The following is a 22,768-nucleotide window of genomic DNA, read 5'->3' as shown; positions in this document are numbered from 1 at the left end:
CACAGTGCAAACAATTTTTTGATCAAACAGGACCGAAATGAAGCGACGAGAACCCGCCCACGCTTTTGTAATTTACACGAAAAGAATCACAATCTTCAAATGGAGATTGTGCCGAGATATAGGTAGGGATATCGCAAAAGGTGCTTGCACGGTCCTGTTGGCCCAATGCAATCCAAGCTGACTGTGAAAAATTCACACAGACAGGTCAAGAAAGGGTGTAACGGCAGCTGAAATTGTTGGCCGACAATGAGAATGACTCGATAAGAATGTCGAAAATGGCGTCGTAAACCGTTTCGTCGTAAGCGACAAGGGTCGCCCAGCTGTAGAGGGCGTCGTTGATGCTGCTATTGTACCGCAGTATTTCATGCGGAGCTTTCATGTGAGTTTGTTTAAGAAATATTGGCTGAGGTCACGCTAGGCACGAGCCGATGATGGAATTCGCTTCCATTCAGTCTGATCTTTGGGTAGTAGGCGGGTTTTTTCAAAGGGTCGGCGTCTGGTCGTCTCTTCATACGCTCTTCGTCAAAGTCATCGGCACCTTCACGGCTTCCCCAAGTGGTCTAAATTCAGAGGGAACAGTCAGTTAGGTTCGAGCACTTTTTGCGCACGGGTAATTCCAACAAAAAGAGACTAATATCGGTACATGATAAGGTGAGGGGAAACAGGCAACGGGCCAATAGGCCGTGCAACAGAGATCAGTAAATAAAAGAGGTTAAGGAAGCAAACTCTTGGAGTCCACTTGCGCAAAGAGACGTCATCCGAGCGGCCAGGCAAGGCTGCATGGCATACCGCAATGCAATAAACACGAAGCGTGGGAAATTGTCACGTACCGCACTGAGAGTCAACACAGCGTACATCTTGATCGCACCGTGGAAGTAGCCAAAGAGAATGGACACGGGAAGGAAGACCCAGTCGACGGGGAAGCGGATGTAATGGCCCAAGAGCTTGATAAATTTGCTCACAAACATCCAAGCCCCAAGCGACGACATCGCCCAAAGATGGGCTTCTTCGCTCCAGGTACTCGTAGTCTTATGGCAGAGGAAGATGAGAGCCAGGTCACCGAGGAGGGCCGGAGGCGAAAGAGTCGTCATGTGAACAGCATACGCACTCCAGAGTTGGCGGCTATTTGGAGGGATCTTGTTAGCCCCGAGAGACAATAAATGGAAGCCCAGGACAAACTTACTGCCAGATATCACCCTCATCAAACATACTAGTTAGATTGCTCCGCCAATTGCTTCGGGACCATCGTGCACACTGCTTCAAGAATGTTGGGTTGTCCTCGAGGGTTGTTTGAACTTCCGCCTCCGGGTGATATTGCATAAATGTCTCCCAGCCGTGCGAGACCATCCAGCGGGTAATGAAGTTATCGTCATCCGCGTTCAACTGATACTTTCCGAACCACCAACCTTCGTTAGTGAAAGAAAAGGTGAAAGCGTCATCTTGCAGAATGCTGGTTTTGTATGCCACGGTTCGTCCAGACATGCAGGGAAGTCCACCATCAATGTGAGTAGTAGCAGCGCAATCGAAGTTCCTTCGTTCCAAGTAGAGGGCACCAAGAAAGCCCCAAACACGTTGCGACAAGGTAGGGTTGACGGCACGCTGAAGACGTTGGCAGGTCACCACGCCTCCATATCGCTCATCCTTTTCAAAAGGAGCGAGCATCCAAGTGAGCACTTTGGGCGGCCAGATCACGTCGTCATCAGCAAATACGGTGATCGCGGTTTTGACCTCTGGGATTGCCCGCGTCATTTGGCGGCGCTTGTTCGGATGTGTGACTGTGAACAGTCGTATCCTGTTTTTGGCTGCGGGCATGCGGCTCAGCATGCCTTCGGCCTTCTTCCGGTTTGCTTCAATTGTGACCAGCAGAAGCTCAAAGGGGCGATTCACAAGAATGGTTTCGATGGTTCTCTCTAGCTCCTCGCCGCAGCCATCCAACGTGGGGATGATGACCGTCACATCGTCCGGTGTAAGCTTGGGGTTCTCCGGGGGTAGAATTGGGCGGAAAGTATAGAAGGAAATCAAATTCACTACCAGACGAAAGTAACGGTAGATGCTGCAGAAGTCAAGAGGTCAGTTATAACTGTAGGAAATAAACTGTACAATGGGGCTGCGATTCTGGGCGCAAACTGACAAGAGGGCCGCGAACGCGGACGAGTACGTTATATGCATTATTAGGGCTCAGAGAATCAACCAATTCTCCCTAGTCCAACCAGAAGATTGCTATATTCTCAAGTTCCTTTGCTTTCCCAGCTTATCTATCGATTGTCTCTTTTTTCGACTTGCGCATTGAAGGTCAGGAACCGATATCCAAGAGCCAATTGTGAATGTAGATCTTCCAAGCAGCCCTGAACGAAAAAAGGAAGTCAAGGTAGTTGCCTGAGCGGACAGACAAGGAAAAGAACGGAGGCAAGAGAAGAGAACGAGTGTCTGAGGAGCTTCCTCGAGGACTCCAGAAGCCTGGAAGAGAAATTGCCTCCTACAGCGAGCAGGAGAATGAATGAGGAGGCAAAGATCGAGGCATCTCTGACAGCGGCATTGGAGACTTTATTTGTGGCAGGCACATGCTCAAGACTGGTATCCAGAAAAACAATGGGCCAGTCAGACAGCAGAAAACGGAAAAGGCCCAGTTCGTTTGTCATTTTCAGTGTCATGCAGGTGTATTCTTGCCTCGTGCGTCAGACAGACCCTGATCTAGAAGACCTCATAACCATTTGATGGAGTTAACTTGCAGTGGTGGGGAGGGATTGGCGGCGCACGAGCAGCAACTATGCACTAGTGGGTGGGGATGGAGTGGGCGACGAGTCTGGCGAGTCACGACCAGAGCCGTCGCTGTGCTAAATACTGTGCTAAGTGTGCTAACTTAGCTGGCCTGGTGGGTTTTGCCGAAGAACAAGGACTCGGATGCCTTCCTCCGTAACCGTCCGCCTGCCGGGACTCCCATACTGGGCGCACTGCAGAGGAACTATTTTTCCCTTTAGATTAACCCGCCATTGGCTTTTGTCCTAGGCCTAATTTTGCCCGTGAGGCCGAGCCGACGGGATATGCGATTATTATCAGAATAATAATAACACAAAAAAAAAGGGTTTGAATTCGCAGAATTGCATAATCGGATGGCGGATGATAGTCGAACTGGAGAGCAGAGTAGTCTAGTAGTAGTGAGGCGTGCCCGCTCAGCGCTTACGGACTTCTGCTGCTGCTGCTGCTGCTGCTTTTTAGTTCCTTCCTTTTTTAACTTCAGTGGAGAAAAGCTTTTTGAGCATTGCCCACAACATTTTTGCTCCATTATCATCGTTATTATTTCCAAAGTAGCTCACTTGCTGGTCGCTATCGCGGCAATTCTGGCTTTTACTGAAACTAGAATTGCTTGCATCTGAGGTGACACTGATCCCGGCTTGGTGCTATTGTTCCATGTTGAATAAAATCTCCGGTAGTGTATTATGTGTGACGCTGCTTGATATCAGCTGCCTGGACCCAGCCGGACCCCATGATGTGCCGTTAGAATACCAAGTAGTAAGTACTATTACTGAAATGATAATAATAATGCAATCTTTCCTCCTCAACCGATTCGGCGGTTCCCGAGCTGGAGCTGCGGCACATGAGCTCAGGGTGACAACGCGCATTCTTAAACAGTCAGCCTTAGGTCATTTTGTCACCTCATTCTTCAAGAGGCTCTGCTGCAGAAGATCAGAGCGTGCAAGCAAGAAAAATAAAAAAGAAAGCATAAGGCGAGCAACCCCAAGTCCGGGGTCGCAAGAGTCAAACAAAGCCAAGCATCGGTTAATCGCAGCGTAGGACTGAAGGAACTCTAAATTGAAGGATTTGGTGGTTCGCAACCAGCTAGTAGAGTGAGAACTGTGGTAGACGGTTGACTACTACTGTTAGTCATTTAGTCATTTGTTATCATCAATATCTCCCCCGCTTCCGCATTATGGGGATGGACGAGATGATTGCATTGCGAACAGGATGAATGACTCAAGAGAGATCGCTCTCCAACAGCTACAGAGTATGCCGGCTGCAAGGAATCTCCAGAATGACATCTGTATGAACTATGAGCAGGAAACAGGCATGATGCTGAGTGAGGGGTGCAACTCCGGCCAGCCAGTCAGGATGATCCTAGCGGCGATCTTCAATCTCACCTCAAGAAATAACTTTCTCACGGACCAGCCACCCTCAGCCCGACAGGAGTGCAAGATGGTGTCATGGGTGAGCGATAATATGAACTTGCAACTATCGTCCAGCCGCGACAATGTTATTATGCCGTTGCTTCTAGTATTTGGTTATCGCTGTGGACTCGACGATCTCGGTCTTTAGGGCGTGCAACCTCATGTCCAAGCCCCCAAGAGCTGACGACGGAACTGTCTACTACTTACTACTGCCTACGGACTATGGAATTATTAGTGATTGTTACTATTTGGAAAGAATCCTCAGTACCGTGGAAGAGTACCAAGCTAGTACTGCTGGTATTTGAAATTGCGTGCCCACCATCACTTTGTGGTTCCTGTCATCGCTCATCAAACGCCCATCTCGAGTTGACGATCCCCGACCCCAGCCTTGCCCCATCTGGTCAGGGCTCCTGCCGCTCCTTAAAGTCTCGAACCGTTCACCAAGCAAAGATTCTCTAGACGTTTCAGGTTCAGACTCTTGCGGACACTGTAGCCATGGCCCACCCCGGACCGACAGGGGTCGCGACTGGCAGAGAGCTTGCACAAGTGCTAGTTTCCTACTGTAGACTACTCCATCAGGATATCTCGAAAACAAAAACTCTGCTTGCAAGTTGAAGACAGAATACATACTAGTAGACTTTCCTGCTACAACCAATGTCACGTCATCCCATCATGCGCTCGGACTGCGAACCAGACATTGGGATGGGCCCATGAGCGATAACAGTCCACCAACGACTCAAGGTTGTGTCCTCGGACCGAGACATGTTTCTTACCCTCTGTCTCTGTTGTGCAGCCTCGCAGGGCCGGTGCAAGCCCAGAATGTCATCGCAACAAAAACAACATTTGATGAGATTGTGTTTTGCATTAAGCTAAAACTGTGGCTGCGCGCCTAGAGTGTAGGAGGTGTTGCACGGAGCCCACACCCAAGCAATCAACTGGCCCTAGCGCGGTCGATGATAATCAACCTTGCTGCATCTTCCCCAAACCGTTCGAACAGGCTTCAGACCAAGACTTTTCTCGCATCGGTACCCTGGTCTGAGCACCCTTGCAATCATGCTACTATGATGACGGCTTGCATTTCACTTTATTTGGAACCCAGCTTGGGGGATCCTTGACATAAAAGTACCTCTATCGCACACGACAGCAGAAAGAAGTACCTCCGTGTCTGTTTGACTCTCAAGGACGCAATCCTTAAGCACCTGGCAATTCCACAGACCTTGAGGTTCATAAACTGGATAGTGACTATGTGTCCACGATGCACTCTTCGGGAAAGACCATATCTTGGTAGCTGCCATATTCGTGGTCCAGTACTAGTAGTGCCCAGGCAAGAAGTACCATACCAAACTCACTAGTGCTGGGCCGTCCAGTCATAATATCCAAGTGCTCAATCTCACCGGGAAGGCAAGCCGCGCAGCAAGAGATGCGCATGCAGATGGACGTTACAGCTGGATCAAGACCAGCCATGCTCCGTGTTCTTTTTGCCGAAAATAGCCAACAGTGCATTTTGCATAGGGAAGAAGTCGCAGTGATTTGCTCAGGAACTCTGGAGCGGGTGAAACAGACGCGTATCTCGGCTGCACGGACATCGTGCGGCGAGACGCTGACTGGACTCCACTAGAAATCCCGATTATTGTGGAGCTTCATACAATGGAGCTGGAGCGACCGAGCGAACCTCGCAGCAATTACTCGGACGCTACGGAATGCTGCTCGAGCCTTCGCTCAATGTTCCTTTCTCGAATGGGAGACTTGCCCAGGACCTCTCATATCGAGGCTTCGCTTCTTGTTCCCAAGCTGGCCGCGATCTACTTCAATCTGCATAATCTCCATGCAAGCGAAGCCTCATTTGAGAATATGGGGAAATTGGCTAGGGTGTCTTCGATTTGTTGATTGTTGACTGATATCTTAGCGCCCGCCTCCCGGCTCTAGCCTCCACCAGCATCCTTGTTGCCCCAGGACGTTGCGCTGTGCTCCTATGGAGTCCGACTTATTCATCGTCCAACGCTGCCTAGCCGGGCTCGCCGCGCATCGACTTTTCCTAACATGGTCTGGATTTCTGGGACGGCAGAGAAAAAATCTCAATTCTGATTTTCTCTAGACTTCAACAAGAATATTGAAATTATGTGCCTCAAGAATAGCATGTGAAGGCGAGGACCTACCTAGGACACTATCGGCCGTGCCATAGTAACTCAATACTGACCTCGCGGCTGGTGCCGACCCATCGAGGACTTACTACTCTTACAACCAGGGTCATTTAGCCGATACCAGATTTTAACTTTTTGTATCCTTTGGTTCTCTCTCAAAGCTAGGAAACTCTGCCCCCAAGCGGCTCGTCAAGAGGGCTCACAGGAGAACGCCCGCAGCCTCAACTATGAAAACGTTGACTTCGCGGAGAATATAGTGTTCTACGGCGATTTTGGATATCAAGTGTTGACGAATTCCCGTTCAGCATAGGAAAATTAAACGAGTTAGCTTGTGCGAGACGCCTGTCTGGAGGTGCGATTTTCTTAGTGGTGGAGGCGGAACATGAACAACCAAAAGGGCCCACCAACCACTGGTGGAACCGTCAACGGGAAAACTGGCCTATTGAGGAAGCAGTCTCTCAGATGGATGGAGGAGCATACTCAGTTATCATACGAACTTCGTGAGAAGCGTTTCGCTGGGGCGAGTACAACTGTAACTGTGGCAAGAATTCTCGAGGTTTTCGGCGGCAAGAGGCCAACTCCTAGCTAGCACCTCCGCGTATCTGGTACTAGTAAACATTTATTGATAGTACCCAGTTAGAGACACCCGCGAGTTGATACTAGTACTTGTTAATTTTGTTCGTCGGAAGCCGAGCTCCTTCCAAGATCGCAGGCCGCGGCCAGCGGGCGGATCGCTAACAACAGTACCTAGGCATTATTCTGTAGTACTTCCCATCTGCAGGATAGATGGCATTTCGCATTGTAATGCATTTTCCCTGAGATATCATAGGAGGATCGTAGTTTCTCAAGTTCCAATGATGGCATTGAGCTGCGACGAGTACAACCTCCAATGATTCACCTCCAAAATGCACAGCGGAGGTTCTACTCTCGTCAAGGAGTGGATTCACGCAGACGTCCGACTGCGGTTGATCTTCGAGCACGACAGCAGGGCTCCTCATAGGCCGAGTTCAGCGGCTGGACTAGCCACTCAATCACTACTGGCAGTGGCAGGCGCATCCATCGCCGGGCGTGGAGAGGTGCGTCCAAATCGTGCAGATTCCCTGGCTGCAACGCTAATGCACCTAATAGCCGTTGCCACAGCCAATCAATCCTTCGCTCTTATTCCTCGCTCTTCCACTTTTTCCTGAGCCTGAGGCACCATTATGGACTGTTAACTTAGAGGCTGTTTGCTCTTTCGGTCCGCTTACTTGCAATAATAACAAGATGTTTGTCAGAGCTCTCTGATAGCGCGGAACTGACTCGGAAGCCCGGGGGTAAACGTCCGACTTCGAAGCGAACATACAACTACAGTATTCAAATCCTTTTCACGTCTGTTGTTCTCTGAGATAGCCGGACATATTGCGCTGTGCCTTGGGGCGGAAACTCAGATGCAAGTCTACGGCTGACTTACGTGCAGTAGGCTTGGGGATGCAGGTACCGTACAACATCCCTACAGTACTGGGAGTCAATCAGTTGTGGATAGCTATTCGGATCCCGGACCTCTGTCTAGGGGCCCCCTTAAGCTGAGTACCACAGAGCTCCCCCATATACCTCATTGATGTGTTTTGAGTCCTACGAATAGCCATCATGTCCTTGTTGGAGAAGTGCAGATGCCCTGACCAGGCCCTGTAGGAGCTCGAATATTGTCGCGAGTTGGATGTTTGCTTTCGGGAACATGATCCCCTCCGCAGCCACGACTCCACCCTCCCAATATGAGCCACATGCAAGTCAGCGGAGGAGAGGCTAGAATAAAACCTTGTCTAGAACCTCATGTGGTGTTTCATCTGACACATGAAAGGAATTACACAGCCCCAACTAGAGCGACGCAAGCTTCGTCTCCCACCTCGACACGGGGTAGTAGTACCGTCTTCCTCCCGATGCCGAGCTGCCAGTTTCAGATCAACGCTACCACTGAGCACCTCCCAGCCAGACCGCGAGAGCCGGGGTAGATACTCGGGCCAGGTCATGACGTCAAGGCGTCAGGTACCTCCCGCAGCTGCCCAGGGAGTACTACTGCCAGTAGCCCATGCCTAGCGGACAGGTGCCTTATGCATGCCATTCCCTAGTAGGAACTTGCTCCTGGTACAGTTCCTCGAGCCCACCGGAACTGTACCTCGTGCATCCCCCCGAAGCACTAAAGTAAGTTGTATCTTCCCAGTACTTGATCGGCAGGGAATACTTTAGCCTGATCTTGGAGTTCATTTTCGGGAATCGTGCAGCCGCGCTGGCTCACGTCACCCCTCCCTCCTTCCTGAATTGTGCCCCCCTCCATTCCCATCATCCTCCCATCCTTGTTTTCTAGCCCAGGGTATTCTAGCCCACTAGTCAGTATTACATGCGGGCTATGACGCGCCTGGGCCCTAAAGACGGTTGGAAGGCTGTATTACTATTTTGACCATGTCCCAGGTCTGAGGGTGGGCTGGCCGGGATTTGGACTCCAGGGCTGACCCTTGGGTCACAGCTCCATCATAGCTTATGAGCCCGTGCGCTTGATATAGTAGGTGGCAGCTGCTTACGAGAAAACAGGTGGTCTAGCTCCAAGCCTAACTAAATCCGATGGCTACTCCAGCCCTATCATATATCCCGTGTTTACTCTACAACTTTATTAAAGGGACATATATAGCAATCTTGACTGTTTTCAACGCTCTACCTTCTTCTGTAGTCTACTTACGCCTTACCGGACTGGCAAGCATCTACAGAACAGAACCCAACGTGGTCTTCAGCACAGTAGATAACTGATACATACTCGATATGCTGGCTATGACCGCGCTCGGAATAAGCTCTATCAGCAGGACGCCTGATAACAGAGAGCAGATTATAAAGGCTGTCTCACTCCGATTTTTAAGGCAACCGTCATGCTATTTACCTGAATCATGTTTGCTAAATCATATGATCTCGAATAGCTGGTTGTCCGGCTGACAGCGGCCTTAGATGCCAGCACAGCTACGGTCAGTCTCATGTCTTTCGGAATACAATAGATAAAAATTGAACTAAACACTGACTCGGCTTGCATCGTTCCTACCCTGAGGGAAAGGATGCCGCCTGCAGTCTACGTACTTTGGTAGAATAATAGTCAGCCGGCCACTTCCCTCAGAGGTTCTGGTGTCTGGCATCCAAATACATGCTGCATGTCATTGTAAGAAGAACCGCGGTGTGTGCAGTAAATCCGTGGTTCTTCACGATTATGAGAAACCGCATAAACTTCAGGTCCTCTGCTGTCATATAATGCCCCTCCGAGGCAGATTCTATTTATAGGGGTTGGGAGTTATCTCACCATCGCCGGAAAAGTATGGTCAATAAAAGGTTTGTTCCGCCGCGAGACAAAGGTCGTTGTTGAGCTGGAAGACATGGAGTCTTGTTTATCGAACCCGCGGCTTCGGCTCTGACTACTAGGTGCGCAACTGCATCTACAACTCTCTTCAAGTACAATCACCGACAAGAAGACCGGGTCTCACTCGGCCTTTCATTGTCTTAGGTACAGCACATAGAGAGATTTCTTCTTACAGGTCATGCAGGTCACGAAATGATGAAACAACCATAGATGGACACTGCAGGGAATTACGGCAGTCGGAAGCTTTCCAGAAAGCCTCTGTATCTACAAGACATCACAACGTCTAAGGAGAGAGGCCTCAGGACAAAGATAAACTGGTTCAAAGCTTCTGATAGAGCATATCAAACTTTGTTATATCGTCATCTCGGTCATATACGCAAGTAGTCGGCTTTTCTCTGGCTCGGGCCATGAATTATCCTCTCTTCTAGATTTGAGCATCTCACCGCACCCAGTACGGATGGGCAATTAGCTTTTATCGTAGATCATCATCGGTATAGCTACCATGGTTTCTGAAATTCTTTGCATTGGACTACTATAACAATCATGACTAATGCACCGCTACCGGCTGTTCACGCAATTCGAACTCGAGGCATTTTCCTATCTCACAAGTAAACCTCATCAAGGGCAAAACATCCAACCCGACGAATTATAACAAATTTCGAAATCAACTCCGCCAAAGAACCCAACAGCCGGATGCAAATCAAAGTCACCTCCCAGCCCATAAATACCACCAGCTTCCTCATCGACCTCCTCATGCAAATCCCACCCACCCGCGCGCTGCCCATTCCGGGTAAAGAAGACCTGAACATCAAGCTTCTTGCTCGAATCAATCTTTTCAGGCAAATGAAAAGTCATCCCAATCCCCACTGTCTCGCCATGTCGGAACGCATCTGTAAAGTCCCTCCCACCCCAACTATCATTGACGAACCGACACCCGTCATCAGAGAAGACACCAAGCGACCCCCTCTCCCACCCCGGAGACCTCCAAGTCGGATACGGCTGCGCCGCAAACCCAATAGACAACCCACTAGCATCACCAGGTGACGGACCCGCGCGGATCCCCAAAAGCCTAACCTCGAAATAAATCGTCTTCCTCCCCTCCGTGACGAACGGCGAATCCGCCATAGCGAAATAAAGCGGTAGATTCGTCAATAGGACACAGTCGCCATTCCCATCCCGCGTTGAACCCCTCCACTTCGTGCCATCCTTTGCAACTGTCCCCCTGAATTCAGCCGGTGGAACGGGGCCAATGTCACCGTCTGAAACGGACGAGTATACAACGGCCGACGGCTGCGCAGGGTAATACAGGGGTGTATTGTTGCAAAATTCATGCGCGCGCTCGGCGTCATCGGCGCCTGCATTGCCGGAGTTGGAGTCGTAGTTCCCTGATACTGGCGGGGGAGGGAATTCTGCTGTGTCGGGGACTGCTTCTTGCCAGTTGTGGTAGGGTGGGGGGGCTCCAGCTGAGGCTTCGTAGCCGGGTGGTAGTCCCGGTGGTGATTGGTAAGTGTTTGCCATTGTTGGTACCTGGTATGTGATAGGTTCGTTCCAGTTGATGAGTTGACTATTTGTGTCTTGCGTCTGACAAGTTCGATTTGGTGCGGAGGATATTGATGGTTCCTGGATGTGGGGTTAGTCAGACACAGAGTACAAGTCAACTTTATATATCTTGGAAGTGTGGCTGTGCTGTCTTGGGTAAAGGGTCCAAAGCCGTTCAAATTTCACTCAAAAACAGACGAGTCCCAGATCTCAAAGACCATCCAGGTACATTGAAAGAAGTAGCATAAAGTCACGATGGGATCAGCCCAAACTGGTGAATCAAGATGGAGTCCACCAGATCGGGTCTGTGGAACGATCAGCCTCAGACAATTTGACTCCAGTGGCTCCGAACCATCGCAGCACGGAGTATAAGCAACCTTAACTCTGCTCGGTAAACATCGCATCCTCCTGACTGTACGACTAAATAGCCTCATGTCTCTATACAATTACCCGCTGGATTGGAAACCAGTCAGATCCCGAATCATTTCTTCAATCTGTTGCAGGGAAAGATATTTTTAGTTCGCACCAGTTATGTACGGTAGTAATCCTGCGTCTTACTATTAGTTCGTTAGACGCATGCACGACAGCGCTGGCCTCGACACTTTCCCAAGAGCGGACTGGCCTCTCCCATCCGATCGACGAGTCGCCATGCTTACTTGTTCTCTCTTTGAATCCTCGCCTCTCCCAAATCTAGTTTCAGTTTCCTGATCCGCTCGAGGTTTCACCCTCATGTGACCTGTGTGCACCTCAGCACCCATACATTTGAGCTGTACATTCAAAATCCCGCGTTCCGCTGCAATCCAGATGGCGCTCCATCTTTCATGCCCGATTCTCTAGGGCCCCGGCTGTGCGACGCAGGGCGGCTTCACTCGCTTACTTTCCTTGCTTGATGGCCTGAGTCCGTCTTTCGTTCGCTCTATTATCTGTCGACTACCCGCTCTTTTGCTTCTAACGATAACATGGATACGATGGTTTGATAATCATTTGATAATTGCGCCACTGCCGAAACGACGTCCAAAATGCCATCTCTCATTGATCAAAACAGCGAGAACCGGAGGCCTCGGAGGTCTTCCATCACGCACCAATTTCAGCGCATATTCCACAAAGACAGGGCGGGAGATGTAAGCTGCGATTTCTTCCGATAGGACCAACCTTTGCTGAAGTCGGTGATTATGCTGATAAAAGACAAGGCGAGAAATGACAACCACGAAGACCCAGTCAGTACCGATGGCTCGACTACAAATACTCCGCGACCAAACGGCGACAATGGCTCCTTCGACTACTCAACCTACGGACCATCCGAGATAAGCTCTACTGGCTACAGCAGACACTCTTCGCTCCGATCTTTCCAGTTAGATTCACAGCAGTCAGCGACAGCCTCGCCCTCGGTCGATGGCCCGGCACAGAAACAGGATATCGACCGGTCACCAACTACAACCCACAATATCGTCGACAAGAAGGATAGACGGGCCACAAAACGCTTAGAGGCAGAACGGCTGGAACTTGAAAAGCGACTGTTCAAGCTGGAGGAAGCTGAACGGACAGGAGACGTCTCGATGTTGAGAAGGGAGTCTCGGAGGCTCACAAAGAAACAACCCTTTGGAAGCTCGAGTCGGTCATCAAGCGTGAGCGGCGATGATGAACCGCGATCCCGTACCCCTTCGCGCATCACCTCTATTTTCTCAAGTGCAAGACGAAGGTCCAAGTCCCGATCCAAGTCCATGAATGACAATGGAAGTAACCAATCTTATGCGCATGGAGAAGCATCGAATGAGAGCCCGAATGCTCTACCAGCTTTGTCCTCGACCTTGCCCGAACGCCTGAGCACAGCAATATCCAAAGAACTGGCTGCAAGGAAGAATGCTTTGCTGGTGTCGTCTCAGCCATCTTCACAATCGTTGAACACACCCCAATGGAAAGAGCCGTCTGCTTCGGGTCCCTCCGGCCAATTAACAAGTCGAGACCATAGAGAACAGACGCCCTACGCCCTGGGTGCGCTTCCGGCTGATGGCGTAGACCCAAAGGATCATCATGAACTGCAAAGCCTTGATGTCAATGACACTCACAAACAGGAACAGGCGGATCTAGACCGGGCACTATTCACCGCAAGCTTGACACACAAGAAACGAAGCTCGACATCTTCGCAGCCCAATCATACATCGCAGCCGGCCAATCCCACGCATAGAACCAGAGGAAGCGAGACCAATCTCCTGGAAACCCGGCCTCAAGGTGAGGATGAGCAAACGGAAAAGGTCTTAAAACACCGTTCACTCGGAGCCCAAGGCGTCGTTTCGCCCAGGAGTATCCTAGCAAGGGCATCTACTGAAGGCGTCGTTCCGAGACAAGCAAAGAAATTCAAATCCTCCCCCCTTGCAGAGTCGTATACAGTTGGCGGTGATAATGTGCCACCTGTTCCAAAACGGGCATCAACCTCGGCAAGCCCTCAGGCTTCTGAGACTTCGCGAGGGAAGACCTTGTCTGTCAAGGAGAAGGCCACCCGGTCCGAACTGAGTATAACAAGCTCATCTAGCGTCCTGCAAACGCCAAACAATGCGCTGGATAAAAGAGTGTTGGGCTCAGCCTCCGATGACACTGTTGACCCATCGGTAACAGAGACCCGAGATTCTCGGACCTTCATGAGCAGGATTCCGACATCAAAGCCTAGTCAGTTAGCTCCAAAAGCATCGCTAACGAAGCCACGCTTTTATAACTCACTAAACAAAGTGACAGGCCCCAATAGTGGCAAACCCAAGGCAATTGGTACCCTGTCACCTCGTCGAGAACGAGACTCCTCTCCCACCGTCCCCCCGAAAAGCCCAAAGCGGAACAGTCGAGCGTTATCGCTCTCTCCAGATAACTTCAAGACCATGTCACGGCCAGGCAGTGGCCTATCAGCGGCTAGGTCTGCGGAATCGGACTCGGACTACAACACGGCAGACGAGAATGCCTCGATTGATTCGCGAAACGGAGAGAACAAGAATCGGGCGGTTACAGCAAAGCCGCGTGCGATGGAGGACAATAGTGCGCTTGCAAAGAAAGGAGACCTCTCCAGTTCCGTCAGTGCTTCCGTGTCAAATATTTCTTCTGGCTCCAAGGCAGACTCGAAGAAGACGGCGAAAAAAACAAGACCAAGTGGGCGCGATCAATTTGTGGCAAAGTTATTCGTAATATGCTGCCGGTGCAAATTCTGGCATGATATGCCTTCAGAAGTGTATGCCAGCTTGACGAACTCTGATCCCTTGTCCGTTGCTTTGGACCAGGAACTTGCCCACTGGGACCAGAATGCCTTATCCGAGAGGCTTACTGGGGCGACGGGAGAAGGGCAGGCCATGCGCGAGTCGTCTTCCAAGCCGCTTAAGTCTGGAATCCACCAAAGGATGTTGCAAGCACGCTTGACAAGAAATCTGCCACCAGGCCCTGTCAAATGTTGCTGGTGCGAGCATACCATGAGCAAGCAATGCTGCCAGGGGTGGACGACTGTGGTTCAGATGCGCCAAAGACACCACTGATACAACTGGTTTCCTTTTTTTCACTGCCTTTACTGTTTCGATAAGCATCTGGATTTCTCGGGCTCTAAGTTAGCGCTGTTATTCTTGCATATGACGAAACAATCTGCGTGTACCTGAACGACAAAGAACTATTTTCGCGACCATATGATAATGTTAATGATAAACATGTTGAACACTATTTATGAGTTCACATAAGCAGTGCTGCATGTGGCTTGCATTCGGCCTCGGTTCGCGCATCGGTGATCCCAGACTCCGCGCTTCCAGCGCAAACAGTAGTTGGCTTTGTTGACCGACCACGAGGGGCTCAATTTCCAAAGGAGCAATGAAAGGGAATGTAAAACATCTGATCCTATGACAGTGGAGACAGGAAGTACTAGTATCAAACCTCGGCGGGGCAGCAGCTAGTAAGATTAGCAGTTAGTGACTCAATAGGGAGGTTTGCCTGACTCTGAAGAATAATTAAAAACGGCGACCAACAACTCACCACCTCCGTCCATCTTCACTGCCTCCTGCCACTTCCTCCGTCCCTTCCTCACTCTCCTTCCTTTCCGACCTGAAAGGCCCGTGCTCCGGCACGATGGCACGTCAACGAGGGCTTTCAACAGCCTCTTCCACGATATCGACTCTCGCAGACGGAAATCAGGTATGCTACTCCGGCATGCTCTCTTTCAACCAGCCATCGACCGCCTGATCTCGAGTCGCACTTCTCCAGTCTGTCTCTAACCACCACCAGGAGTTGGAGAGCATGTACGATTATCTAGCCAAGGTCATTCTGCTCGGACCCAGTGGTGCCGGAAAGTGAGTTGGCTCTCCCCGCAGTCTCCGAGCGGCGAGCTCTCCACTGACGACGACGCTCCACACGTGCAGGTCCTGCGTTTTACACCGATTTGTAAAGAACGAATGTACGGTCTACGATCCTACTGACAAGGCTTATGCCAAAGCTCCCTAGAGCTGGTCAGCCAGCTCGCTAATACACCGTTCGCTATAGGGAGAGTGTTATCGTCGCAAACCATCGGGGTCGAGTTCTCTTCTAGGATCGTGAAACTGGGCTCCGGCCCCCGACGGACAAGAATCAAATTGCAACTCTGGGATACTGCAGGGACGGAGAGGTTTCGATCGGTGTCGCGATCATATTATCGAGGCGCGGCGGGGGCAATACTTATCTACGATGTTGCGTCACATGCATCGTTCACTTCCCTCCCGACTTTCTTGATGGACGCTCGAGCGCTCGCGTCTCCAAATCTCACCGTCCTTCTCGCCGGGAACAAAGCGGACCTTACGCAAGAATCGTTTTCGAGCGGCGACTACCACGAGGATGGGCGGCCGCCGTCTAGCACTTCTAGCCGGCAATCCTCGTACCCATATGACTCAGTTGCTGGCTCATTTCGCTCGAGCAACATAGGGACTGGGACAAGGATGACAGCCTCGCATACCCTACACGGTCGGGAAGTTGGCGTTGAAGAAGCATCGCACTGGGCTGCTAAATCTAATATCCCTGCTGTTGTTGAGGTCTCTGCTCTCAATGGAGACGGTGTCGAGGAGCTCTTCCAACGACTAGCGCGCATTATCCTCACAAAGATCGAGCTGGGAGAAATTGACCCCGACGACCCACAGAGCGGTATTCAGTACGGGGATGGGGGTATGTATGGCCACGGAACTAGCGACGCATCAAGCATCAGAAGTCAGATGACACTTGACGACAGTGCCGTACATTTTCACCGAAGAAACACAAGGCGACGAGGTGGAGGAAATTGGAGGACCGGCATGGGCGAGTGGGAAGACGTCTTCCGACTGAGCGGGTTGAACAAGAAACGATCAGGGTGCTGCTGATCTCTCGCAGATTTCATTTACGTTTGATGCGGTTCTACCCTTGGAATCTGCTTTCATAATGCTTTTCGTGCTCACGAGTCCTTTTTGTTTCACTTCTGCTCTATACCCCGATTACGTTCGTTGATGGCTATATTTTATATACTAATCTTTGGTGCGCATCGATGTGATACAGTTGATAGCAATGCCTCGTATGAATATGATGCGTTTCTACAATGTCTACAATGTCTATCTTTTCAACCTTGTAGCAGAACCTTAGATCAGCCCCTGCATGGCCCCTGCATATAATTAGTTGATTAAGTACCCCGTATCTCTGATAGATCTAAGATCTGGAAAGTATGATGCGCGATACAGTATACATTATATTATATTAGAAATTATAATATAAGGTATCAATCAAGCATATCGACATTAAGAAAAGAACCACCGTAGGCGAAACTGGATAGACCAAAGTAGAAGTGTAGAAAAAGTAGATCCGATCTATGTATGTACAATGCATGCTCCGACCCAGCTGTGCACCAAGGGAAGGAACAAAACCAGAACACAAGACCCGAGGAGAATGGTAGAAAAAGGTATCAAGGTATCAGTCAAGAAGACACAAAAAGAAGTCAAGTCGTGTACAAGTCAGAGTTCGAAACAAGGTCACCTGCTATTGCATCGCATCGCATCACCGTTGTTGCCTCGATACTGCCCATGGTTATGTTCTCAGCGTAGCTTAGCTCAAGAAGCTTAGAACATGAGCGCCATAGCAGCCAATCCAGCACCAACAAGACCAGCACCGGAGAGCTTCGCGTTGGGCATAGCAGCACCAGTGAAGGGCGTCTCAGAAGGCGAGGCAGAGACCGTGCTCGTACCAGCAGGAGGTACAGAGATGGGGGCCGGAGCAGTAATGAGCGGGACGCTCGAGGAAGGCGAAGAGCTAGGGTGGATGAGGCTGGACGAGACGCGGGTGATGATGAAGGAGCTGCACGAGGGCGTCGGGGTAGCGGTGGACGAGGGTGTCACGATGATGGGCGTGCTGGTTGTTGTGGGAGTGGGGGTGGAAGTCGTCGAGGTCTGCACCGTAACAGTGACGGTTGTAGTGCGGGTAGAGGTGATGGACTCGATTTCGCCAGCAGCAGCGCCATTTCCGCCGTTCGCGACGGAGGCGAGAGCCGGGCTGAGAGCCGCGGCGAAGAGGGTGAGGGTCTTGAAGAATTGCATTCTGTGTTGTGTTGTGTTGGTTGATATGTGGGTTTGTAGTAGGTTGTTGGAGTATGAAGTATAAAGAGTAAATGACAGTTGAGCGTCGCTTGATGGTATGGAGGTGCTGTAAAGAGCGAATGGGACTGGAAACGAGTGGCAGCCCGTGTGGGTGAAGAGCAAAAGAGCGACGACAACGAGAGTGTTGGTAAAGAACGACGAGGAGTGAGGGAGAGGAATGGATAAGAATGAATCGGCGAGAGCAAGAGACTAACAAGATGAAAAGGGGCCGCGGTTGGCTAGCGGGGCCGCTTCCTGTGTTAGTGCCGCTCTTGACTTTTAGCTTCCTCACCATTCACCACCTCCCCGGCTGTGCCTGGTGCCACTCTCGAGCACTGCTGAAAGCCTGAGACGTCTCATCTTGTTGAGCCGGTTTCCGCGGTTGGCAGTGAGAGACTTGTCCATGATTATTTCCTGAGTGAAGTGCTCATTGTTTCAGAAGCTGATACTGCGGCGCGCGGAGTATACTTACTCTGGAGATAGTCTACTAGATGGAGAACGTGCCTGAATGCAAAGTTAGCGCGCTGCATTACGTTGCTCAATTTCCCAGGACCCATACAGCGCCATTGTTGCATTGCTTTCTGCAAGTTAAAGATAAGCCAAGTCTTGAAAGGTTGATGCACAGAGAACAACCAAAGGACCGACTGACAGGACTCCAAAAAAAAGAATATCTACAAATATTGAGATTGTCTCAGATGGCAGATAAACCAAGACATCTCCACGGTTCCTGCGCAGTTCCAAACATGCGACCCCACTGTTTCTTCATCAAAACTCTGGTCCGGCACGCTAAGTCAGGCCAGTTCCACTGTTGCTTTGATAAAGCACTGAAATCCTGAGCATCTTTATCTGCTGGCCGCCCAATTATTGACTCGGACTTAAGATTCGGCACAATAATGCAAGGTTAAGTAATTAACATTAGAGCTGTTATGACTGATGGGTCGCTAACTATATCTATCTGAGATAAGCAAAGAAAATCGATAGTGAACACTGGTCGTCGCTCGTAAAGATAGGGAAAAACTCTGTTCAACAGGCAACTGGGTATCACAAATGGTTCTACCAGACTATCCCTCCCGGAAAACACGGAAACATCCATTCCATCATTACAGGGCATAGACTGTACCGGCCACAACGGCAGCCATAGCCCAGTACCCGCTGGCTTGGATCAAATTCAGGGCGGCAGCAGAGCCGGTGTCGACGGTGTCCTCGTCAACTGTCGTTCCATTGGGTAAGGTTCCATTGATCGCGATCGTCTTCGTGCCATTAACATCGGTGACTCTGACAATGGAGCCATTCTTAGGCTGTGTCCCGTTGAAGAGCGACTCGTAGTATGTGCTGTTGTTGCTGTCGTCGCATCCGCAGACCGCATACTCTCCGCACAAGCAGATGACCGGGATCGATTCGTTCCTGTCGGAGGTATCGTTGTGATAGTTGTACGCGTGGTTGTAAGGGTAGGCGTGGGCGCCATAGAGCCAAAGTCCAGGGAAGAAGGCGAGCGCAGCGATGGGCAAGAAGAAAGGTGCAATACCCAGAGGCGATCGGATGCCGGAGGTGTAGGGGACAGTCGCACCTCCGCCATAATAGCCGCCACCGCGTCCGTATGTCGGTCGGGGTCCAGATCCTCCAGGCGATGTACCTCCCGTAGTACTAGTACGGCTGGTTGAGCCTGGGCGAGTTCCTGCATGGCCGCTGGAGGGACGGCTCCCACTTGAGCCTCCAGAGCCACCGCGTCCACCACTTCCACCTCCACTGCTTCCGCCGCCTCCTCCTCTGCCGCCACCACCGCCACCTCCACGGCGCTTCTCCAGGTCACGGCCTTCAATATCCAACACCTCGTTGGAGGGTTTGATCAGATCGCCATGGCGGACGGCGATAGCCGATTGGGGAACCGTGAGAGAGCTGACGGTCGAAGAGAGAAGTAATGTCAAAGCTGAGACAAGTGTGATCTTCATTGCGAGTATTCGATGCGTCGAGTTGTGTCAAGCAAGTGGCAAGTCGGTTTTGAGATGAATATGGGGAGATATTTATGATTGAAGTATCTTCAGATGAGAGAGGGAGAGCCGATGATCAGGGGCTGAAACGATTAATATAAGGCGCCCAACTCTTTGTGGCGCAAACGGAATGAAGATGCGGTGCTCGAATTATTGACGAAGAGTCCGTCGGAAGTTTTAATGCACAATGGCAACACGGCAACAGGGCTGCAAGGTTCTTTTTTAAGTATGGTTGATGGTTGAAAGCTTAAGCAAGCAACTGCCCAAGGATTAAATCAATCGATCAAGCCTCAAGCGCGGTGACGGTTTGCCAAGATTATGAACTCATAGTCTATAGTGCGAGCGGATACGAGCAGGGTCTAGAGGAGATTTCTCCGGGACAGAGATCGAATTGGAGTGCTCATGATGACTTCACAGGGTCCAGCGGCGAGGCTGAGCCACACTTCGTTTGATTGACCCTGCAGGGCGCAATGCTGCACTGCTCCAAAGGACCAAAGCACAGCCACTCGGGCACCACCTCAGTCCCTTGGCTATTGAAACAGGCCGTTTTCAGTGGCGTCGCTATGCAGCCACCCTGTCGATATTGCCAATATTCCTCCGCGGATAAGGGTCTAGCCACTACGTTGCCCAGAAGTGACCTCTGAGCGGTGCCAATTCCTGATCAAATAGGGCAATACCTCATGAAAAGCAATTTTGCCTTATACACTATTAAATCAAGGATCCTGATCAGCCTCAATCAACCCTGATTCATGCTCCAGTTCAGAGATCTCGATCCTATGGGGACGGACGCCGACGTAGATCACGTGTGGTCGTTCTGCTGACTAACCCACTAGCGGCGCAAAACACTTCCACTTTAAAAACTCCTCCGTCATTGCTCCCGAGCCTCCAACCAACTGCACGCAGCAACAACACCATTAGTGCTACTGGTCTCAGTCTCTCAGACGGTTACTGGCATGTATTCCTGATCCGTGGCTATGACAGCGCATTGTGCCCTATTCATGACGTAGCGGACAGACTATTGAGCCATGTGTCTCATCGCCGACCAGAGACTTCAAAGACATGCGAGGAGGAAAACAATTCAGCATTCACGACGACATTAATGAAGATCAGATGATGATCTTCCCTCTTTACCTCAGTCTACCTGCAACTGCGCAATTCCAACTGTCCCTGTTAGCTAGTTTAGTCTTCGGACTAAACGGCGGACGCAGCAACGGACTCTTTTTGGAGAACGGTCAACACATGTCACGTCTTGTGGCTGTGCCTGAACGGAGTTGGGTTGTGCGCTGGGCCCTTCGGGGTCCTGAACTACGTTCAAGTTGCTAGACGAATCAAGGGCCTTCATAGTCCGTGCTCTTCTATTCATACGAGAGCATGGCTCCTTGCGCACCAACATTCATAATAGTTTCTAGCTCACATCACAATTGAATGGATTTTTGAATTGACTGGATTTCGTATGACCATCGCTAATTGCGAGTGTATTGATGTTTGGTCGTAACTAAAGCTTGCTCGCCTTATCATCTATGACCTGGACCACGACCTTCCCCCATGTCTCCCGTCCCCCAAGCGCCTGCAACGCCTTGGGCACACTCTCCAGCCCGACAAACCTCTCATCCTTGAACGCCGTCCCCTTGAACTTCCCCTGCGCGATAAGATCAAAGATCCCCTTCCAAACAACACCCACCGTCTCCGTCTCGAACTTCGCATACTGTCCCCAGTGCAACCCCACAAGACTAACATTCTTCAACAGCACCCGATTCAGTGCAACCTTCTCGATATTCCCCGCCGCAAAGCCAATAACCAGCAATCTCGCATTCCAAGCAACACACTTCAAACTCGCATCGATCATACCCACAGGGTCATAAACGACATCAACACCAGCCTTGCCATTCCCCGTCCGGTTCTCCGCACACAACTTCTTCACTGTCTCGGGCCACCGCTTATCCTGATAATCAATCACATAGTCTGCCCCGAACTCCCTCGCAACCTCCCTCTTCCTCTCTGTTCCCGCCGTAGCAATGACCGTTGCACCTCTAGCCTTCGCAACCTGCACAGCAGCCAACCCGACACCCCCAGCAGCAGCATGAACAAGCACCCACTCACCAGCCTGAACATTCGCCCTCACAACCAGACCACCATAACTCGTCGGCGCCGTAACAAACAAACCAGCCGCATCCTCAAAGCTCCATCCCCGCGGAATAGGGAAAAGCGTCTGCTCAGCGGCAAGAACATGCGTTGCATATGCGCCCTGCGTAGCCCCAAAGACCCGATCGCCAACTTTATACTTCCAGGGTCCACCCTCCGTCGGGACTGTGGCGATTGTCCCCGCGAATTCGGACCCGCTTACCCAGGGGAGAGGCGGCTGGTGCTGGTATTTCCCGCGGATTTGGAGCAGGTCGAAGAAGTTTGTTCCTGTGGAGTGAATTTGGATGAGGTAGGCTTTTGGTGAGGGGGAGGGGGTTGGGAGGGTTGAGACTGTCAGGTCGAGGGGGCCCTATTATTATCTATTAGTATTGTTGTCGTTTCGATATGGAATAAGGTAGATGGTAGGTGCTTACCTTGACGTATTCTTTTACTTGAATGGCGCGCATTGTGGCGGATTAGGATTTGAGGGTGAGGAGCCCGGAGAGTGGTAGGTATTCAATGAAGAATAGTAGTTGAAATTGAGATATCAAGTCACAAGTATTATGTATAAGATTAGTTGAGTCTTCAACGTGAGTCTGAGAGATGAAAGTTGGAGGAGGATGAGGCGAACCTCCGCAAAGTCCCCGCAAGACGCAAGGCGACCGACAGCGGGAAAGATACCGAGGTTCTCGGATAAGCTAGCTTCCAGGTACCAGAGAGCTTAATCGCAGTGACCATGGAACGATCTCGCCGCAGACAAAGCCTCAAGGCTGCTGGATTCCCAACAAACAGGGAGGTCTCAGCTCGCCAGGGACACTGTAGCTGAGCGGCTTGTACCGTGGCACAGCCCAGCTTTGCGAACAACCAA

At 50.8% G+C, this 22,768-nt stretch overlaps 10 protein-coding genes across 10 annotated transcripts; 5 read left to right on the top strand and 5 right to left on the bottom strand.

The window, feature by feature from the left end:
- Positions 1-114: 114 nt before the first annotated feature.
- Positions 115-2,266, bottom strand: BDV14DRAFT_10223 (glycosyltransferase family 2 protein). Its single transcript, XM_073765512.1, has 4 exons — positions 2,132-2,266; positions 1,184-2,053; positions 831-1,122; positions 115-560 (listed from the first exon to the last, which is right to left on the bottom strand). The coding sequence occupies exons 1-4, from the start codon at positions 2,167-2,169 to the stop codon at positions 390-392; spliced, it is 1,371 nt and encodes a 456-aa protein (XP_073622453.1). The 5' UTR covers positions 2,170-2,266; the 3' UTR covers positions 115-389.
- Positions 2,267-3,270: 1,004 nt separating this feature from the next.
- Positions 3,271-3,841, top strand: BDV14DRAFT_184581 (uncharacterized protein; the record flags this gene model as incomplete). The annotated part of the gene is made up of 2 exons (XM_073770534.1): positions 3,271-3,725; positions 3,793-3,841. Coding segments are annotated over exons 1-2 (334 nt in total), but the record flags the coding sequence as incomplete, so codon positions are not given.
- A 988-nt stretch (positions 3,842-4,829) lies between these two features.
- BDV14DRAFT_184580 (uncharacterized protein) lies at positions 4,830-6,119 on the bottom strand. The gene has a single exon (XM_073770533.1). It carries the CDS (start codon positions 5,664-5,666, stop codon positions 5,406-5,408), a length of 261 nt encoding a protein of 86 aa, XP_073622451.1. The 5' UTR covers positions 5,667-6,119; the 3' UTR covers positions 4,830-5,405.
- Positions 6,120-8,634: 2,515 nt separating this feature from the next.
- Positions 8,635-9,104, top strand: BDV14DRAFT_184579 (uncharacterized protein; the record flags this gene model as incomplete). The annotated part of the gene is made up of 1 exon (XM_073770532.1): positions 8,635-9,104. A coding segment is annotated over exon 1 (179 nt), but the record flags the coding sequence as incomplete, so codon positions are not given.
- Positions 9,105-10,179: 1,075 nt separating this feature from the next.
- BDV14DRAFT_184578 (SSH4 family protein) lies at positions 10,180-11,664 on the bottom strand. Its single transcript, XM_073770531.1, has one exon. It carries the CDS (start codon positions 11,190-11,192, stop codon positions 10,293-10,295), a length of 900 nt encoding a protein of 299 aa, XP_073622449.1. The 5' UTR covers positions 11,193-11,664; the 3' UTR covers positions 10,180-10,292.
- A 167-nt stretch (positions 11,665-11,831) lies between these two features.
- BDV14DRAFT_184575 (uncharacterized protein) lies at positions 11,832-15,157 on the top strand. Its single transcript, XM_073770530.1, has 2 exons — positions 11,832-12,334; positions 12,404-15,157. Exons 1-2 carry the CDS (start codon positions 12,233-12,235, stop codon positions 14,720-14,722), a joined length of 2,421 nt encoding a protein of 806 aa, XP_073622448.1. The 5' UTR covers positions 11,832-12,232; the 3' UTR covers positions 14,723-15,157.
- Positions 15,158-16,828, top strand: BDV14DRAFT_184570 (putative Ras family GTPase (Rab4b)). The gene is made up of 3 exons (XM_073770529.1): positions 15,158-15,520; positions 15,590-15,624; positions 15,711-16,828. Exons 1-3 carry the CDS (start codon positions 15,468-15,470, stop codon positions 16,550-16,552), a joined length of 930 nt encoding a protein of 309 aa, XP_073622447.1. The 5' UTR covers positions 15,158-15,467; the 3' UTR covers positions 16,553-16,828.
- BDV14DRAFT_184567 (uncharacterized protein) lies at positions 16,826-18,049 on the top strand. The gene has a single exon (XM_073770528.1). It carries the CDS (start codon positions 17,286-17,288, stop codon positions 17,814-17,816), a length of 531 nt encoding a protein of 176 aa, XP_073622446.1. The 5' UTR covers positions 16,826-17,285; the 3' UTR covers positions 17,817-18,049.
- An 842-nt stretch (positions 18,050-18,891) lies between these two features.
- Positions 18,892-19,740, bottom strand: BDV14DRAFT_205627 (uncharacterized protein; the record flags this gene model as incomplete). The annotated part of the gene is made up of 1 exon (XM_073774772.1): positions 18,892-19,740. One exon carries the CDS (start codon positions 19,738-19,740, stop codon positions 18,892-18,894), a length of 849 nt encoding a protein of 282 aa, XP_073622445.1.
- Positions 19,741-21,188: 1,448 nt separating this feature from the next.
- On the bottom strand, positions 21,189-22,591 carry BDV14DRAFT_9915 (NADPH:quinone oxidoreductase family protein). Its single transcript, XM_073777977.1, has 2 exons — positions 22,335-22,591; positions 21,189-22,270 (listed from the first exon to the last, which is right to left on the bottom strand). Exons 1-2 carry the CDS (start codon positions 22,365-22,367, stop codon positions 21,275-21,277), a joined length of 1,029 nt encoding a protein of 342 aa, XP_073622444.1. The 5' UTR covers positions 22,368-22,591; the 3' UTR covers positions 21,189-21,274.
- Between the last annotated feature and the right edge of the window lie 177 nt (positions 22,592-22,768).

The sequence above is a fragment of the Aspergillus stella-maris genome, assembly GCF_047715825.1.
Source record: "Aspergillus stella-maris strain CBS 113639 unplaced genomic scaffold BDV14scaffold_101, whole genome shotgun sequence".
NCBI classification, from domain to species: domain Eukaryota; kingdom Fungi; phylum Ascomycota; class Eurotiomycetes; order Eurotiales; family Aspergillaceae; genus Aspergillus; species Aspergillus stella-maris.
Note: the sequence above shows the minus strand (reverse complement) of the source record. Positions and strands in the feature narration are given on the sequence as shown.

Coding starts and splice junctions, on each gene's coding strand:
- BDV14DRAFT_184570 (XM_073770529.1), top strand. CDS start 15,468: ATGTACGATTATCTAGCCAAGGTCATTCTGCTCGGACCCAGTGGTGCC. Junction 15,521..15,589: donor GGACCCAGTGGTGCCGGAAA/GTGAGTTGGCTC, acceptor CCACACGTGCAG/GTCCTGCGTTTTACACCGAT. Junction 15,625..15,710: donor CCGATTTGTAAAGAACGAAT/GTACGGTCTACG, acceptor CGTTCGCTATAG/GGAGAGTGTTATCGTCGCAA.
- BDV14DRAFT_184575 (XM_073770530.1), top strand. CDS start 12,233: ATGCCATCTCTCATTGATCAAAACAGCGAGAACCGGAGGCCTCGGAGG. Junction 12,335..12,403: donor ACAAAGACAGGGCGGGAGAT/GTAAGCTGCGAT, acceptor ATAAAAGACAAG/GCGAGAAATGACAACCACGA.
- BDV14DRAFT_184580 (XM_073770533.1), bottom strand. CDS start 5,666: ATGCACTGTTGGCTATTTTCGGCAAAAAGAACACGGAGCATGGCTGGT.
- BDV14DRAFT_184567 (XM_073770528.1), top strand. CDS start 17,286: ATGAGCGCCATAGCAGCCAATCCAGCACCAACAAGACCAGCACCGGAG.
- BDV14DRAFT_9915 (XM_073777977.1), bottom strand. CDS start 22,367: ATGCGCGCCATTCAAGTAAAAGAATACGTCAAG. Junction 22,271..22,334: donor AAGTAAAAGAATACGTCAAG/GTAAGCACCTAC, acceptor AGATAATAATAG/GGCCCCCTCGACCTGACAGT.
- BDV14DRAFT_10223 (XM_073765512.1), bottom strand. CDS start 2,169: ATGCATATAACGTACTCGTCCGCGTTCGCGGCCCTCTT. Junction 2,054..2,131: donor TCCGCGTTCGCGGCCCTCTT/GTCAGTTTGCGC, acceptor TGACTTCTGCAG/CATCTACCGTTACTTTCGTC. Junction 561..830: donor CTGTGTTGACTCTCAGTGCG/GTACGTGACAAT, acceptor CTCTGAATTTAG/ACCACTTGGGGAAGCCGTGA.
- BDV14DRAFT_184578 (XM_073770531.1), bottom strand. CDS start 11,192: ATGGCAAACACTTACCAATCACCACCGGGACTACCACCCGGCTACGAA.